The sequence below is a fragment of the Drosophila nasuta genome, chromosome X (genome assembly GCF_023558535.2).
Source record: "Drosophila nasuta strain 15112-1781.00 chromosome X, ASM2355853v1, whole genome shotgun sequence".
Classification (NCBI taxonomy): domain Eukaryota; kingdom Metazoa; phylum Arthropoda; class Insecta; order Diptera; family Drosophilidae; genus Drosophila; species Drosophila nasuta.
The window spans coordinates 12,035,335-12,054,036 of NC_083459.1; the positions used below are offsets into that span (position 1 = coordinate 12,035,335).

The 18,702-nt window shown below is 36.8% G+C and overlaps 2 protein-coding genes across 2 annotated transcripts in view; one reads left to right on the top strand and one right to left on the bottom strand.

Moving 5' to 3' along the window:
• LOC132795886 (potassium voltage-gated channel protein eag) overlaps positions 1–18,702 on the bottom strand; it is an 85,401-nt gene that overhangs the window by 22,789 nt on the left and 43,910 nt on the right. Inside the window, 3 exon segments of the mRNA XM_060806824.1 lie at positions 3,689–3,739; positions 4,444–4,556; positions 8,420–8,540. Coding sequence (XP_060662807.1) covers positions 3,689–3,739; positions 4,444–4,556; positions 8,420–8,540 — 285 coding nt within the window.
• The window catches only part of LOC132795887 (glucose dehydrogenase [FAD, quinone]-like), a 130,644-nt gene that overhangs the window by 20,301 nt on the left and 91,641 nt on the right, over positions 1–18,702 (top strand). The gene's annotated exons all lie outside the window — the stretch shown is intronic.

Here is an 18,702-nt window from a genome sequence, read left to right on the forward strand (position 1 = left end):
AACGGACTTATGGGAATTTTAGCATTCGTTTCATTTTTGGTTTTCCGTTCGTGTGTGTGTGTTGTTGTGTTTTGTTTTATTTGGTTTTTGAGGGTAAATGGTGGCGTTGAAATTCACAAACCGATAATCGAATTGTAATGCAGTTGTATAGAATTGAGGTCACACACACTCACACATACACACACACACACAGTGAGACACCCGCAACTGAAACCGAAACTGAAGTTGAGAGTGCACATGTATTCGAGTGCAATTACAGTTATTACGCGCGCGAGGCTCAAAGAATCGTTAAAACGATGCGCGCTGCAAAGTGTGCTATGAAAAATTCAACTCACAGACGCGCTTTCTGCCTGCCTCTGCTCTGTATTAGTGTGCGAGTGTGTGTGTGTGTGTGTTTGTTCATTTGTGTTTGTCTATGCACATGAGTGTATGTTGCGAGTGTGTCCAATCAACAATAATTGCAATTCAATTTGCATTTATAGCGCTGGACGCGTGGCGTATACGCAATTTCGTGGCTCGAGCTAGTTCCTGCCAACAGCAGCGTATGTTTGTGTTAGTCTCTGTGTGTGTGTTGGGCTTGTGCTAAAAGCATAATTATTGGCTAATTTTATGCGCAGTTTGTTGTTAACATTTCCGTTTCCTCTTCCGTTTCCGGCATCACATCCACAAAAAAAAACAATGTATAAAAAGAAAAACAAAAACCAAATTCAACTGCGTGATACTCTAATGCTTGGCTTGTTAATCAATATTCTGCTTTATTATGCTTTATTTTCACTCAAGGCATTCAGCAGCAGCAGATTGCTGATTTTATCATTTGACATTTTAATCAATTTTGAAAATATGATTGATGAGTGCAAAGCTCTTTTGCTTCACTTTGATTCCATTAAATTTGCTTAAGCAATTGCAATTGATTGCTGATATCCGTGGATCGCTAACTGATCTATTAATTTGAGCACTTAATATATGTAACAGTTTTTTCTTTTTAAACCTGAAATTCCCACTTTAAAGTGAACGTTGAACAAGACATATATTTAGGCCAACAATAGACATAAGAACATGTGTATTAGCTAGGATAGCTACAAATACACATTTCGTATGTATTTGTGAGCATGGCGCAAAAAAATTGCCAAGACCGAAAACTTGGCATCTGACTGACAAACAACAATAAAGTTTTCCACGGCGCCCCAGAGACACCTGTCAGCCAATTCAATTTGCTGAATATCGAGTTGCTGCCACATGGCGTTGTTGGCCATATGAAACCGAAGTCGCCACGCTTTGTGTGGCAACTTTGGACGGGTGCTACGTGCCGCATTGCTGTTGACTGCAACAGCAAGTCATCCAGGCAGCCAGGCAGCCAGTCAGCTAGTCAGCCAGGCAGCCACAAGCAAATAGCCAATAGGTCAAAGTAATGAAATCCATCAAAATGGAAATGGAAAAAAACTAAAGCGAAAAAGAAATGGGAAAAAAAAACTATTCGAAATGAAAATGCCAGCAGAGAGACTCTCTCTAACCTCTTGGAGGGAGAGCAAACAAAACAGCAAACAATATACGATATGATTTCGCTCTCAGTGTGTGTGTGTGTGTGTGTGTGTGTGTGTATGTGTGTGGAAGAGACAGCTGTTGAGCAAACATCTGAAATTCTAATAAATTTACAATTCAACAATTAACAGCAAGCCAATCAAACTGCGAGTGTAAAGCGTAAAGTGCGCTGCATTTCGCTTTAAGCGCGATTTTAAAGCGTTGCATTGAATTTCTTCTCCCGTCAAATAATAGATTTTGAATTGAACACAGTAACCTTTAATAATATATTAAAATAATAATCACATGTAAATTAACTTCGATTGAGAAGGTCACTTCCGACTATAGTTTATCTCGTTTTCTACTTTGATTATTGTAAGTTAAAGTGAATGTAGTTAAAGAATGTTGTTTAAGTGCATATTTATACAACATCATAATTTAAAAATTGATAAGTTGGGGCAACTGAACCTAAATTGTACTAAAAACATATAAGATACATACCCTCTAGGGTAGTATTATCTTTAAAATGTGTCAAATTAGTATATCAACAAATGCGGAAATATACGAAAGGTCATTTTCTGCATATTAATATATCTCTACAAATATACCAAATAGGACCAAATATACCAAAGCAACTCTTTTGCCATGTAAATTGAATTCCTAAATAAATTAATATGCCAACAAATTAATTATACCGTAAGTTTGGTATATTAATTTATCTTAACATTAAAAATATATGCCCAGCAGCCAAATACCAACAAATACTAAAATTATTCCGAAGGTCATATATGGTATATTAATATACCTTAACATTACAAATATACCAACGAATACCAAATAAACCAAAGCAACTGAGACCCGACAGTCATAAATGGTATATTAATATACCTTACCATTACAAATATACCAAAGAATACCAAATATACCATAGTAACTGAGACCCGACAGTCATAAACGGTAAATTAATATACCTTAACATTACAAATATACCAAAGAATACCAAGTATACCATAGTAACTGAGACCCGACAGTCATAAATGGTATATTAATATACCTTACCATTACAAATATACCAAAGAATACCAAATATACCATAGTAACTGAGACCCGACAGTCATAAACGGTAAATTAATATACCTTAACATTACAAATATACCAAAGAATACCAAATAAACCAACGAAACTGATACCCGACAGTCATAAATGGTATATTAATATACCTTAACATTACAAATATACCAAAGAATACCAAATATACCATAGTAACTGAGACCCGACAGTCATAAATGGTATATTAATATACCTTAACATTACAAATATACCAAAGAATACCAAATATACCATAGTAACTGAGACCCAACAGTAACAGCCATGTTTTGTCATACCAATTTATTTCTTTAATAACTTCTACGAAGGACTGACACATCTATATTGCGTATCAGTAAATATTTAAAAATAAATCTTTAAATTAGTAGTATTTCCTTCAGATTTATAGTATTGCTTTCAATCAAATTAGCATTCCACCTAAAAGGCAGTTTGTTTTTCATACTGTCATGAACTTCGAACAACCCTAAAAAGTATGCTATATTTATTGTTTAAGCTGTGAATTTATTTAAATAAGTTGGATATCTTAGCTTGGAGCGAAATTAGAATATCTAGTTAAACAAATTTCTACCGCTAATCGCCATAGACTATACCACATAAGCTTTACTCATATTCTATGTATTCGCTCGCCTTGCATATTTTGACTTTACTCCCAATACAGAGGGAGGCTCTGAGACTGATTTATCTGAGGCACGCGCAGTCCCCGTTGCATGCTGCACAGATTAGTTAAACGAAACGTGGGGACACTTTTGATTTGATCATGAATTATGCATCAACATCGATTGCCATGCTGACAACTCCCGTGTCTGGGCAACGTCAACGAGTCTCTGTGCACCGAGTGTGAGTCGTTGCAATTAATTTATGCATATTTGCAAACCAGTTCCAGACCAAAACGCAGCAGCAGAAGGAGCAAAGGACAAAGTCGGGTGAAATCTTTGCAGAATTCGGAGTTTGTAAGTTCCGGTATTCAGTTGTCAGTTTACAGTTTACAATCTGCGGTTTGCAGTACTACTCGATTAAAGGGAGAGATAGAGAGATAAAGAGAGAGAGAGAGGGAACTGCGTACCTTGAGTTTGTGCCTTGCCGAACTGCGAGAGGGCGCAGCCACATTGTATATCTGTAAATTGATACTCGAAGCCGTTAATCCATTAATTGACGATTGACTATTGCGAATGGAGCGAGCGTCTACAAAATCTATCTACTTTGCTGTATTAAACATAGCTTTAGAGAGCAGCTGAAGCTGCCAAATGAGAAAGAGAGAGGGGGAGAGTGAGAGTGAGATGGAGGCCAGTTGATTGATGGGCGCCACTCAAAATTGTTGCGCCAACTCAATTTGTTTGCATTAAATGGCAGCAAGAGCCCAAAAAGCAGCTGCCAGGCACCAACTACACAGGCAACTGGATTAAAAATAAAGCAAGCAGGTTGCTAGCTATAATGCGAGTGGTGTGAGTGGGATTAGACGGAGCATGAATTATGAAGGGGGCCGGGAGGGTGGTGGGGGGAAACAAACACACAAAGTGCAACAATTTATTACGAGTATGGGACGACAATAAATCCTAATGCTATGTTAGACCCCACTGACTCCCAACCACCACCCAAAAAACAACAACCTACCCCAAAATTTGGCTGACGTGTGTTTGATTTGGGTACAACAATCAGCCCCAGTCTGACTACTGAGATATATATATATATATAGTATACATACAGCCAAGCAAAACACCAATTTAACAAGCACAAATCGAAGAGGTCACGTTTATTGCTGGATATCCAAGCTTATATACCTCGATATATGTATGTATATGTTGTGTATGTATCACTTACTGTTTTTCTTGTAGAGCAATATTTCGAATTGATCCTGCTGCTGATTCTCCAGCGTGTACTCCAGCCTTCCCACCGTCTCCTTGTCTGTCAGCTCGCCGTACATGAAGCCGCATCTGCGTTGTGGGAATACATAGAACAGAATATCGCACATATAGTACGAGGTATTATTCTTGATTTGTTCAAGCTTGTCACAACACACACATCATACAGCAGAGACACATTAAGCACTCACACACACACACACACACTCACACATACACATTACACCAAGGGAATAACAATTAAAACATGCCAAAAAGACAACGTCACACAAAAAAAAAAGCAAAAAACAAAAAGAAGAAATATAGAACAGTATTCTGAAACAGCTTTGGCTAAGAATTATAAAGCTTGTCGTACTAATTTCATATTCCCTTTGATGTCATTCATTTGAGTTTGAAATGCAAACTATTCGAACTCTTTTATCAAATGAAAATCATTTACAGGGCTTCTCTATGTGTAGTTGCAAACAAAAGTGCTAAAAAGCATGCGTGTAGAATAAAACATATTGTATGTGTAGATGTCAGAGCAGGAATTTCATTCACTTTCAAATTATTGTACACATTTCGTGTTTCTCTTATTAATGCAATGTTGCATGTGGCAGTTCTCAACTTATCTATGTATGCATTGCATTTGAAGATTATTAATGCATCAGTGTGCACAGCACAAACAATTGCAGAGATTATGAAACTTTACTTCAATTTCAGGCATTGTGCTTGACTTATTGGCCAGTTTATTACTTCTCTGTTATTTTGAGAGATTATGAATTCAACTTTGCAAACGTTTTTGTTTCTGTTTCTGTTTCTGTGTCTGCTATTACAGGGAATTGCAATTTTGTGTGGCACCTACAAGTATGCAATACTTTTTTTATTGTGACTAGCTCATTTCGAAGGTAAGCCGAAAAGTATGCAATACTTTTTCAATTAAAACCTAAACGAAATGCGAGTACGTAAACGGAATTCCACTTGGCTTAAGCTCACGTCTGAATATCTCAAAATCTCTCTCACTCTGATTAATTAAGTTAGCATGAATAAAGTGAAGTCTACTGAGTGCGGTGTCGCACTTGCAGCCAATTTCGTCATGCACTGTTTTAGCGCAGCAGCAGCAGCGGCAGCAGCAAAAGCGTCAGCGGCATGCCATTAATATTGCCACGTTGACAGTGGAATGGCTTGCAAGCACGAGTGATGATGGAAATTACCATATCGCAGTACGCCATATACTCGTACTTGACTTGATACCAGTCGAGTTGACTAACTGGCTAACTGGCTGGCTGCCTGACTGGCTGACTAGCTGCTTTTGCCACTGCAGATGCTATCAAGTTCAAGCAAAAGTGCTAAAAAATACTGGCGAAAAATAAGAGAGCTCGCAGCGAGAGAGAGCACCGCCAACGAAATAAAAAATGGAGAATGTTAAAAAAAATAGCATTGAAAAATAAAGCAGTAAAGCAGTAAAAAAAAAAAAAAAATGAAACGAAACGAAACGAAAAGAAAACGTTGCCAAGGCAGCGCACGTGCTGAACTAAAAAGTGTTGCATGCTTTTAGGGCGCGCGCGAAAATATGCAAAAGTGGCCAAACGCTGCTGGGCAAGCGACGGCGGGAGGGTGAGTGAGCGAGTGAATCGGCGAGTGAGTGCAGTTTAGTGTGGTGTGTGTGCGAAAGAGAGAGCGCACAATTGCAATGACGTCAGCAGTCAGCAATGGCGGATGGGCAAATGGCAATGGGAATGGCAGATGGCAGTTGGCAGTTGGAATGGGAATGGGAATGGGAAAGCGAATGCAGAGAGCCAGAGACACAATAAAAACTGTTAATTTGTGTTTGGGCTGTTTGCTGTTGTTGTTGGTCTTGTTATTGTTGCTGCAGCTATGCGAATGGCATTCACATACAATATAACTACATATGTACATACATATGTATGCTGGCTTGTATTTATTTATGCCAGCACAAAGGTTCAACAAACTGCGACGTCGACAGCGACGGCGACGGCGACAGCGATATTGAGGCGACGTCACGGGCAAAAACGTAAAGCGACTCATTTCCGCTCCGCCGGCCATTTTGTGCAATGAACTGTTTCTGCACATTACATACGTGTATCTCTATGCTTCACTGTATTAGTGTCTATGTGTGTGCGTGTGTGTGTAGTCGCGCTTAGGCACAGACAAGCACAAAATTGGGTTACAAGGCAAACACAAAAGCTTGGACACATTACGCCGCTCTTTGTCGCACACTTTGCCATGGACTTGGGGAGCTTAGGCTCCACTCAATATACTGGAAAACTAACTGTGGCATGGGGCAGGGGCAGGGACTGGGGCACGAGTTAAAAGGCGCCACAAACTGCTGTAATGGCAAATTGAAAGAAAGTGCGCGCAGTTAAGCAAGCAACAACAAACAGCAACACGGCAACAACGACAACAAACAGTTTCAACAAACAAACAACAAAATAAACAGAGAAGGAAAAAATAAAGAAAGATTTTCTTTCTTTCTTTAGTTTCTTTTTTTTTTTTGGTCAACCTTTTGCTTGGGTTTCTTTTTACACGCGGTCACAGCAACAAAGTAGGTCAAAGCGCAACTCAAAAAAAAAAATACCCACAAGAGACAGAGACGGAGAGTACAAGAGAGCGAGACAACTATGGTGGACAGAGCGAGACAGCATGAGCAGCAGTCAGCTAAGCGGTAGATTGGCATTACAAAAGTTTGGCCCCAACTGCTGACCAGAAATGCGGGAAGCGGATCGCGGGGCACGGAACTAGCTGGGGAACTAGCTTGCATACGGTTTTTTTCACATTTCACTTTTCTGCTGTTTTTTTTTTGTGTTTGGCCAACGGTTGTGGCAATTTTTGCTTGCAAATTACAAACAATTCGCTGGAGATTTGCAGCAGTTCCTATGTTGCCCTTTCACAGTTTGACAGGCACTTGAGCCAACACTGCGACCAACGCTGAGCTGTTGCTGATTTATGTTATGCTAGAGGCAAGCGAACATAACGTGAAAATCAATTTGCCTCATGTACGAAACACAATACGAGACGTACGTAGTACATCAAATTAGCAAATCTCTTTCGCCACAGTTTCGCCATTGTTTGGCCTAGTCGCAAAACGATTATTTTCCATGACACAACAACTTTTCGCAGTGGCGACGACGAGTGCTTTTTCGGCTTTAAAAGCTGACGGCATATATATATATTTTTTTGAACGGAATGGGGAAGAGGGTCGAAATCGGAGTCGGAGGCGGAGTCGGGGGTCATTCTCGTATGTGAAAACAATGAGTTACGCTTTGGCCGCCCAGCGGAACAGTGGACCGGAAGTGCAGATGTTTTTCTTAATTCCAACATAATGCGTTGATAAATGGACAAGAGAATTTCGGCTGTTGCGGCTGCCCGACGACGAGAGGATAACATAGTCAGTCTGTCCTGCTGAGAGAAGAAGCCAAATCTCCAGCAATCCGCTTACTTGTCAGCCACAAATGCGCACAAGCCATTTCAGAGCCAAATATTAAGTACGAGTCAGTGTAAACCAAATCCACAGGGCATTTCAATTCTTAACTTTTATTAATGGTTGTGTTGGTTTTTTTGTGTTTGCTTCCGATTTTAAATTAATTTCACTTCGATTTAGAATGCGACATCTACGTATGCAAAGCTACGGCGACATCTACTGAACTACAACAAAAAAAAAAGTATACATATATGTATGCAAAATGATGATAATGAATGCTGCTTTGAGCTGTGTGTTGGCTAGAAAGAATACAAGTTAAATACAATCGAGATAGACATTTATATATGTTATGTATGTATAATATTGAGAGAGCGCGCGCGTTGAGCAGCTGTTGATTGCAGGAACTCATTACATATAGAATTCAAAGAGATATACATATGAAGACAGAGAGAGAGAAACAGAAAGAACAGAGAGCGAGAGAGAGTGAGTATAAATCGGCAATACGTACACATACCTGCACGACTTCTGCATGACCTCGGCTCGATTGTAGCCGCTGATCTTACAGAAGGACTCATTGCAGTAGACGATCGGAAAATCGACGATTTGTGCGTTGGCCAATAGAAACGAGCTGTCCGCTGTAAATAGATAAAGACAGAACGATGTTAAGTACATACATTTATCAATTCTGCAATCTTCCTGTCTAAATCAGCAAATTATATTGAATATCTTAAAACTCTAAACTTGATTCTTGAATACTCTTAAATAAGTTAATTCAGAAAGAAAGTACGTGGGGAAATTATATTCAATATTTTATTATTTTACTACTCCATACTTGACCTTAAAATGTTAATAACTAAGTTCATGTAATTACACTAATTAAATAAATTATCAATTATTATATTTATCATATTTTCATATTTGAATTATTGATGTTAAATTCAAATGTAATTTTTTCCAATTTATCACAATTCAAATCAATTATGTGTGGTCTAATTATTTTGATTATATCTATTGTGGTGGCAATTTTATTACAATATATTACAAGTTTATTACAATTTTATTACAATTGAATAAAAAGAAACGCTCATTAATAATGCGAACACCTCAAAAATATTCAATGTCAATAATTTTAAGCTTGAATATTTAAATATGCAAAATATTTTCATATTAATGAATTGAATGTATATATTCATTAAATATATTATTTATGTCTGATAATTCAAATGAAGTGAACAATTTATGATTATTTAATGAAATTTAAGCTATCCATTATTATATATTTAATTTAATATGTTGACAAATTGTCCTGAATATCAGTAATATAAGAAAGATACACCAGGCATAAAGCTAAAATACTAAAATAAAATACAAATTATGTAGTAGACTAAACCTTTTAAGAATAAGAAGAATTCATAATATTTATACGTACATAACCGATAGTTTATCGTATCGTATAATTTAGTCACCGATATGTTTGATATGTACTATATATACAAAACACTGTGCATCAAATAGTAATTAACTCAATTATTTTGTGTATCCCAAATCTTGGATAAACTAAAATACCGAGTAAATTAAATAAGTAATCTAAATAAAAGTCTTGCTAAGCTCTCGATAATTGCCTGTCAAATGCAATGAGCTATTCAAAGAGCTGAAGCGTGGCGCCAACTCAAAAGTACTCAAAAGTATTCACAATAATCGGTGCTTGATTGAAGTGGCCACGTTATCAACGCTCAACAACTCTGATCACCGATAACTGTCGCATGCAACACTGCGCTCTGTGCACAAATTACCAGCATGTTTTGAGCCAAAACAGCTTGTCAGCTTGTCATCCTGGCAGTCAGTCAGTCAGACAGTCAGTCAGACAGTCATGAGTATTTCGAGTGTGGCAAAAGCAAAGAGTCGCATCTATCAAAATATTTGCGCGTAATTGGAACATTTCAAATGTTGTCATTCATAATAAAATGCCATTTGATTGCCGCGTTCTCCACTCCTTCTCTCTCTCTCTCTCTCTCTGTCTCTATCTATCTATCTCATCTGCTGCCACTTTCATTCAGCTCCATGCAACTCTGTTTTTGGTTTGCGTTACGTTACATTCTGTTTATATTGATGCAGTTCAGTTCGGTTTAGCTTAGTGCAGCCAGTCAACTAATGGCGGTTGCAATCGCCTCCCATTTTACCCAAGTTAGTACTTGCCACGTGCAACGTGCAACGTGTGTGTGTGTGTGTGTGGCACAAGCAAACCACGCGCTGCCATCGCATGGCTGCTAAAATGCCATAGCCTGACTTCTTGTTTGCCTTTTACTAGCTATTTTTTTTTTTGCTTTTTTTGGGCCATTGTTGTTATTTCTTTTGTCGTTACTATTATTGCCAGTAATTGTCGTTATTATTGTGGCACACACGCACATTTAGGCTAAAATCCATTGATGCCAATTGATGTCGATGGGAACTAGTTGCCACAGTTCTGCAGTTCAGGCTCAACTTTGATAAACTTTGCTGGCAAGCCAATCAAATGCCATTTAAGGCAATTTTTTGTGCAAATTGTAAAGTGTGTTAAATCACAGCTGTGTTTACTTAAAGAATTATTTGTGAAATTTGTAACTGCGCGAAAAGAATAGAATTAAATTATTGAGCTAAAAAACTTTTCGATCGATGGAAAATATATTGATACCAAATTTTAAATTTCAATCATCGTTTTCAGATCAACAAGAAGGAAAGATGTTCGATACTCCAGACCCATTTTAAATAAGAGCAAAACAGTGCGGTATGAATATACTAAAAAACGTTGGTATATGGATATACTATATAAATATGGATATACATTTAAAATATACCATAGAGTACAAAACATACTAGATTATCAAGCGAGCGAATACCAAAAATATGAAAATATACCGATGAAATTATTTGGTATATTGATATACTAGTTCATTTAAAATATACCATAGAGTACAAAACATACTAGATTATCAAGCGAGCCAGTATAGCAAAAATATGAAAATATACCGATGAAATTATTTGGTATATTGATATACTATTATATTTAAAATATACCATTGAATAAAAAATATATCATATACCAGATTTTCAATCATTGACATTGAGATAGTCACTACTTTAAACCCGTATTTTAAAATATACCAAAAACGTACCAAAGCCTTTAATTGGTATGTTGATACTATATTTATACTAGTACTACTTCTATTCAAAATATTATATATAATAGAAATAAAAATAATACTATTACATTTAAAACATACCATAGAGTACAAAGCATACTAGATTATTAAGCGAGCGAGTATAGCAAAAAGATGAAAATATACCCATGAAATTATTTGGTATATTGATATACTATTATATTTAAAATATACCATTGAATAAAAAATATATCAGATACCAGATTTTCAATCATTGACATTGAGATATTAACTACTTAATTTTAACAAAAGCAAAAAACCGTACTTTAAAATATACCAAAGAATATACCAAAGCCTTTAATTGGTATGTTGATACTATATTTATATAGTATTACATTCTATACAAACTATTATATATAATAGAAGTAAAAATATACCAGATTTTAAGCCCGACTGCAGCAGCGATTTCTACTACAATTTTTATTTGATCGCAACTAAATTTTATGTAATGAAAACTGTTGGTATTATTATACTATTGCATATTGTATATACCAAAAGTAAAAATCGAAATTTATTTGCGATTTAAAAGAAAGTAATTATTAGTACCTCGAGTAATAAAATCGTGGAAGTACAAATTTAATAATATTCTTGGGGAATATGAATATATTTTAAAAGTTTCAAGAATTACTATCCTAGAATTTTGAACTGGATTTATTATTTGCTGGGTTCAATTTTAAAATGATCTCAGCAATATTTATGTAAGATTTTATCATTTCAATGCCGAGTTGTTTACGTCCATTTTACACTGTTTAATGAGCTCGATTGCAATTTCATATGTATTGTTTTAGTTTAAATCGAATTCAGTGTCCGTTCGTTGCTGCTGGGATTGGGATTGGACTGGTTCATTTGGTTCGTTTTGGTTCGCTAATGAAAAGAGCTGCAGCAACGAGCAGAGAATGCAGAATGCAGAATGCAGCAACAATGGCAGCCAAATTGCAATATTTTTCGACATGCGAGAATTCTGCAGTTGTGCACAGTTGTGCTGCATACTTAAGCTCAGCTCGTGCTGGCACATTTATTGACATTAGGCGGGGGTGTGAGATGCGGTGTATTGAGGTGAAATGGTTTAGCGAGTGTATGAGTGTATGTGTGTGTGTGTGTGTGTGAGTTGCCGTGTGCAATGACATGCATGACATGCAAGCGAAGCGAAGGCACAACACAGTAACCCATATCCACACACATATCCACACACTCATCTCCGCACTCACATTTAAATATTCACATTCACATGCACGTGGCTAGCCAATGAATATGTCTGAGTGTATGTGAGTGTTGGCTCGCGAATAAGTGCAACTCTCTCTCTCTATATGTGAGTATAAAATGGGGGAAAAATATGCACATGCTATCAAATGGGAGAATGCATATGCGCTGCTCTGTCGACTACACTCATAAGTACACTCACACACTCACACTCAGTGTTTGTGTGTTTGGTAGACGCTTGCGTTTTTTACGACATCAACAAGGACATCAGCAACAATAACAACAACAACAACAACAACAGTTGCTACTTTGTAGTGTCAACAGTTGCTGCCGTGCAGCCGGTTTCCCCTCCTCTTCTCTCCTTCCCCTTTCGCCCCTCTTTGGCTGTGGGTCGCCAAGCTTTTGCCCTGGATCTTGTTGGATATCTCGTTACTTCGAGTTGATTTCGTGTTTGTACACGAGCAACACGATTTGCATGCGACCCAAGGCGGTTGCCAGCTATCCAAAACGAGGGGAAGTGGAAGCTATTAGAGCTCTGTCCCCCCATTCTGTCCCTTCTCCCTCTGCACTTTCGTAGCATTATCCGCTTTGGAAAATCGTTCAGCGATATTCTATAGAATTACTTAGCCATAATGCTTTTCGTTAAATATCATTTAAGATGTATACTTGAACTATTTTGAAACTGTGTTCCATTTCCTTGTTCTTTCTTGTTTATGTATATCGTTTACTTATCGATAAATGTGAGCTATATAATAAAAGTAGGCATAAAAATACAATTATTTTATTTGCTAATATATTATATTTTCAATATTCAATTATCTTTTAAGGTTGAATTGTGGACTGTAAAATTTGTCTTTACTTGAATTGCCAATAATATCAATAAATATTTCCTACTTTTATTCTCTTTTGCTTTAATTGACTTAAAAATATTAAAATCTACAAACCTCTCTTGAATCTCTTTAAAAATTATATTTAATCGGACAATTTATGGGATACTTTCAAATACGGGTTTCAGTTAAGAGGCTGCTTTATCTGAAGTCTTTACTATATTTATTCCGATGCAATTCAGAGTAATAATTTTAAAGGTTCTAAAGGAAACTTTAGCAAATTTGTACTACAAAAAAAGTAACAATTTAATATTAACTAAACTCAATATATGATATATTATAAATATAAATTAGATACGCAGTTTATTTAATATTCAATCAAATATATTGGAATAAAATATCAAATAATTTGTAAAGGTGCTTGTTAAGTATTTAATACTAAATAAATATTTAAAACTTGAGAATCGAAAATAAGAAATAATTTGAATATACAAATATCATGTTGTAATCGCTTCCCTTCGTGTCACGACTGCGAGGCGTGTTCGATAGTTGTGAGACATGCGCCCATCTCTAATTGTTACGCTCTGCACTCGAGTATATTTGTTATTATGGTGGCACTCACTCACTTAAGCCCCGCTAGGTGTACTATATAGTAAGTATACTACTCCGATGCCATGGCTTGTGTGTTGTGTTGTGTGCTGTGTGTGCGTGTTTGATTTTGCCATTATGTCAACGTCACTACATTTTACTATATCAACTGCCACTCGCAAAGTGGACACTTGCACTATGCATATGTGTCTGTGTGTGTGTATTTGTGTGTGTGTGTGTGGTTGTGTATGCTTGGACAGACAGCAGATAGAAGGTGGGGTGTTAAGGCGTGCCGTCACTATACAACACCTAATGGCATTCAAAGCTGATGGCCGGCAAAGTTTTGTAATTTGTTTGGGCCATTTGACAGACGCGATTTCTTTTTAAGCTCAAGGCGCATTACCGTTAGCATTGGACACCAACACCAACACAAACACAACTCTAGATCCTTGCCTGCCGTATTGAGGACAAACTAGAGCACCATATATGAGCAGCATTTAACGTTAAAGTCAACGTTAAGCTGCAACTTTACTAGACTTGCTTTGACAGCTGCTATATAAATAGAAGAAAACTCAAGTTTGCTTCCATTTCTGTTTTTAAAGACATTTGACTTCATATTGAACTCAAGAAGTTGAAGAGCTTTGAATGTCTACAAACTATGTTTCAAATTATTGAAATCTAATTTATCTAATAGGCTATTGAATACTGTTTAAATGCTACCTATTTTATTATAATTTAAAAAGTATAAAAAGTATAAAAGTATACTTAACGCGGAATAATAAAATATTTCATATGCTGACTATATATATTTAAGCACTCTTATTTGTTTATGTATCTAAGTTTAATGCCTGTAAAGTTGAAAAACTAAAAAGGATAGAATTGTTTAAGAAAAAGTCTGAAAGAGTTACGGAAGGATCTTAAAGATCTTATTGCTCATGTAAAACAATCTTAGTTTATGTTTGCTTTTTGAATATTGATTGGAAATTTCAAAAATCTTAACTGAGAACATGGTACATTAAAACGATAAAAATAAAATATATGTATATTAACTTGGAGTTTCGAGACAGTAAAGTCTAAAAAATAAAAAGAATTCAAAGCTCATTACAAGTCAGTTTACAGAAACTCGTTGTTGGAGCTGAAGATCTTAATGTTTTTCTTATGCTTGCCAATGTAAATTTGTTGAGCCATTATAAATATATCAGAAATTTACAGTGCGGCATCGATATCAACAGATATCAAATACTGTAACCGAAAAATTACCATCAAATATAGCAAAACATATATTTCGTATATCGATATACATTCTCAGTATACCATAGAATACAAAATGTACGTTGGCATAAGGTTCTAATAGCTTTTTATCCTAGTGCTCGACTGTGAGATACCCGCTACTCATTTTTAATTAAAACAGAGCGGCATAAGTTGTTCCATTATACCAAATCAATATACCGAGAGATACTTAAATATACCAAAATATATATTTCGTATACTAATCAGACATCGTCACGGGTGGCAAATTTCGACACTCGACTCACACCCGTACTTTTAAGAGTGCGAGTGCTACTCGTGCACTCGCAAAACGAGTGAGAGATACACACTTATTCAAAATCATGCGAGTGCTGCGAGTATGAGTCATTGTCATACTCGAGCCTTTCTTGCACTCGGCTCGTACACACTCGTGTCTCGCGGGTGGTTGTTCTTCGTGCAACCGATCATTTTAGACACTCTTGACGAAATGCTCAGACACTCGCGAGTGTTTTGCTCAGACACTCGCGAGTGTTTGATCAGACACTCGCGAGTGTCTGAGCAAATACTCGGGTGTTTTTCCCCCACCCCTATTGATGCTTGTGTGTCGCGGCTCGCGGGTAGATTTTATGACTTTTGACTTCTTTGAATGATTTTTGGGTGTTTTTACTTTGACAAATGGTCAAATAAAATATCAGGTGGTTTTTCCTGAAATTTATGGAAATTGCATAAATTTGCAAAATACCCTTTTGTAATTATATAGGCATTTACAATACCGGTTATTAATGAATATAAAAAATCCAAAAACTCATAAAACAGGTAAAATTTCACTTTACAAACCCCGGATTTTCCACATTTCCTATTGAATTATAATATTAATTAGGTATGAATGGGCGTTACATTTTGTCGGGTCAGGTCAGGTTGGTAAATTTAGTTGTTAAACCTTTTGGAATTTTTTGAAATTCTTTACCTAAAAAACAATAAAATCATAAAAATATATGCATAACAAGAACAATACAAAAAGCCGACGGCATTTCTTGCATCTCAATATACATACACACAAACGTACATATGTATGTGCATACATACAATCGTGCCGGTCCACTCATAATTTTTTACCCATAACCACCGGCACCGGCTTTACCCGAGTGCATAGAATCACCGATCGCAAATTGCCGAGTATGCCTCGGCACTCGCACTTGCGAGTGTAAGGCTCGCGAGTGGCGAGTATGCCTCGGCACTCGCACTCGCGAGTGTGAGGCTCGCGAGTGGCGAGTATGCCTCGGCACTCGCACTCGCGAGTGTAAGGCTCGCGATACACTTATTGCTCATGAGTATAAGGCTCGCGAGTGTGTGTATTTTTGGCCACTCGCACTCGCGAGTGTAAGGCTACCGAAAAGGCACATGAGTAACGGGTGCACCCGTTGAGTGTGTATACCCGTGCCGTTCTCTGATACTAATCTACTACAACATTTAAAATATACCAAAATATAGATTTCATATGAAATATACCAACATATATATTTCGTATATTAATATACTACTACATTCAACGCATACCGTAGTAAAATATGCTGAACTATGTGTATATTTCGTATATCAATATACTGCTATATACATTGAAAATATACCGTAGAATATTATGGGTATCAAGTATAAAAATATCATATTTCCCTTTATAATTTAGAGTCTACGATATAAGATAAGAATCTGAAATAATTTACAGATTAGGGAGCAGTCGTTAACATATTCTGTACATCATACACTACATTCAAAACATATCATAGTAAAATATACTAATATATATATTTGGAAATCAGTATACTACTACATCCAAAATATACCATAGAATAGTATGGGTAGCAAGTATAAAATATCATGTTACCCTTTATAAATTCAATTTAGAGTCTAAGATATCGAATATATAGATAAGAATTTGAATTGAAAGTCAGAGTTTTATAGTTTACAGATTAGGGAGCAGTCGTTAACATACTCTGTACTATAGTAAAATATACTAATATATATATTTCGAATTCCAATATACTACTTCATCCAAAATATATCATAGAATAGTAAGCAGGTATCAAAATATCATATTCCCCTTTACAAATTCAATTTTGGAGAAGAATTTGAATTGAAAGTCGGAGTTTTATAGTTTACAGATTAGGAAACAGTCGTTAACATACTCTGTACTTCATACACTACATTCAAAACATATCATAGTAAAATATACTAATATATATATTTCGTAATCCAATATATTACTACATCCAAAATATATCATAGAATAGTAGGGGTAGCGGGTATCAAAATATCATATTCCCCTTTACAAATTCAATTTAGAGTCGAATATATAGAGAAGAATTTGAATTGAAATGCAGAGTTTTATAGTTTACAGATTAGGAAACAGTTTAGTATGTGAATTATCAAATGATGTCCTTTTTTGCAGAGAAAGTTGCATCTCTATTAGCGGCGCAGCGGCTGCAACAGGCGAGCGAATTTATTGTGCGATCCCATGACACACGTAACTTGTCGCATGCGGCCTTAAATTGAAGTCACGATAATATTAATGATGCTGTTGCTGCTGCAGCTGGATGTTGAATAAATGTGAAAAATGAAAGAGCATGGCTGAAAAGTGGCTGACGCGATGCTTAACTCATAAAGGTCAACTCGGTGTCAGTTTTGTGTAATTAATGTGAATTTGATTCGTGGCTGCAAAAAAAAAGCTGAACAACAAAAACAGCAAAGGGAAGATGGCGTGCGAAAGGACAACAACAATTACGTTAACCATAACGATAATAATAATAATAATAATAATAACATAACGAACAGGCTGAAGAGGAGCGACAAAAGGCAATTTAATTATAATAATTTCATCATTAATTTCAGGCCGAGTTTCAGTTACAGTTTCGGTTTCGGCAGGACTCAGACAGGACAACACCATGTGACAGCCCAGTTGAAATGTCAGCAAAAGGCAGAGTTTCGTTTTGCTTCCTGCGCCTGCCGCATGATTGATGAGTTGCTGTTGCTGCCAGCGAGAGAGAGGGAGAGAGAGAGAGGAGCACACACTATTTGGCTGTCCCACACACAAACACACACACACACACATACACCTTGGCTGCTCAATTACCCGTGTGGCACACTTACGAGTATAGCAAGAGGCGAGAGGTGACTGTTGATTGATTTGAATGTGAACTTCCATTTGGTTTCGATTTTGCATTTGAGAATGTGGTCGCCATATATGCGGTAAGTGGTTTCATCTGCTGCCACAAAACTAGCACATTATGTGTGTGTGTGTGTGTGTGTGTGTGTGTGTGACTGCAAAACTTTCATTTCCGCTTGAGGCTTGAGCTTCGGAGTCTGACTGTTGAAGCCATTTTGTGTCATTATTTTCTGTGGTTTTGCATTTTCAAGCTTACTGCTGTCCCTATCTCTCTTTCTCTCTCTCTCTCTCCCTCTCTTGTTGTTGTTCGCCTTTTGTTTTAAGCCCAGTACACACACACACACTCATATACAGTTACTGCCTTACGCGTTCGCACAGAGACAAAAGCTGGATTTAATGACATTAGCGGAGAGGGGAGAAACGTGGGCTTTCACTTTTCCCCCACAGCACTTTGCCAACCGCACAACGAGCGTGCCTTGCAATTATCCTTTATGCATAAACACACACACACACACACACACACTGGCAAACACACACATGGCTTTACACACAACTGGGCAGTGACAATAGCCAGCTG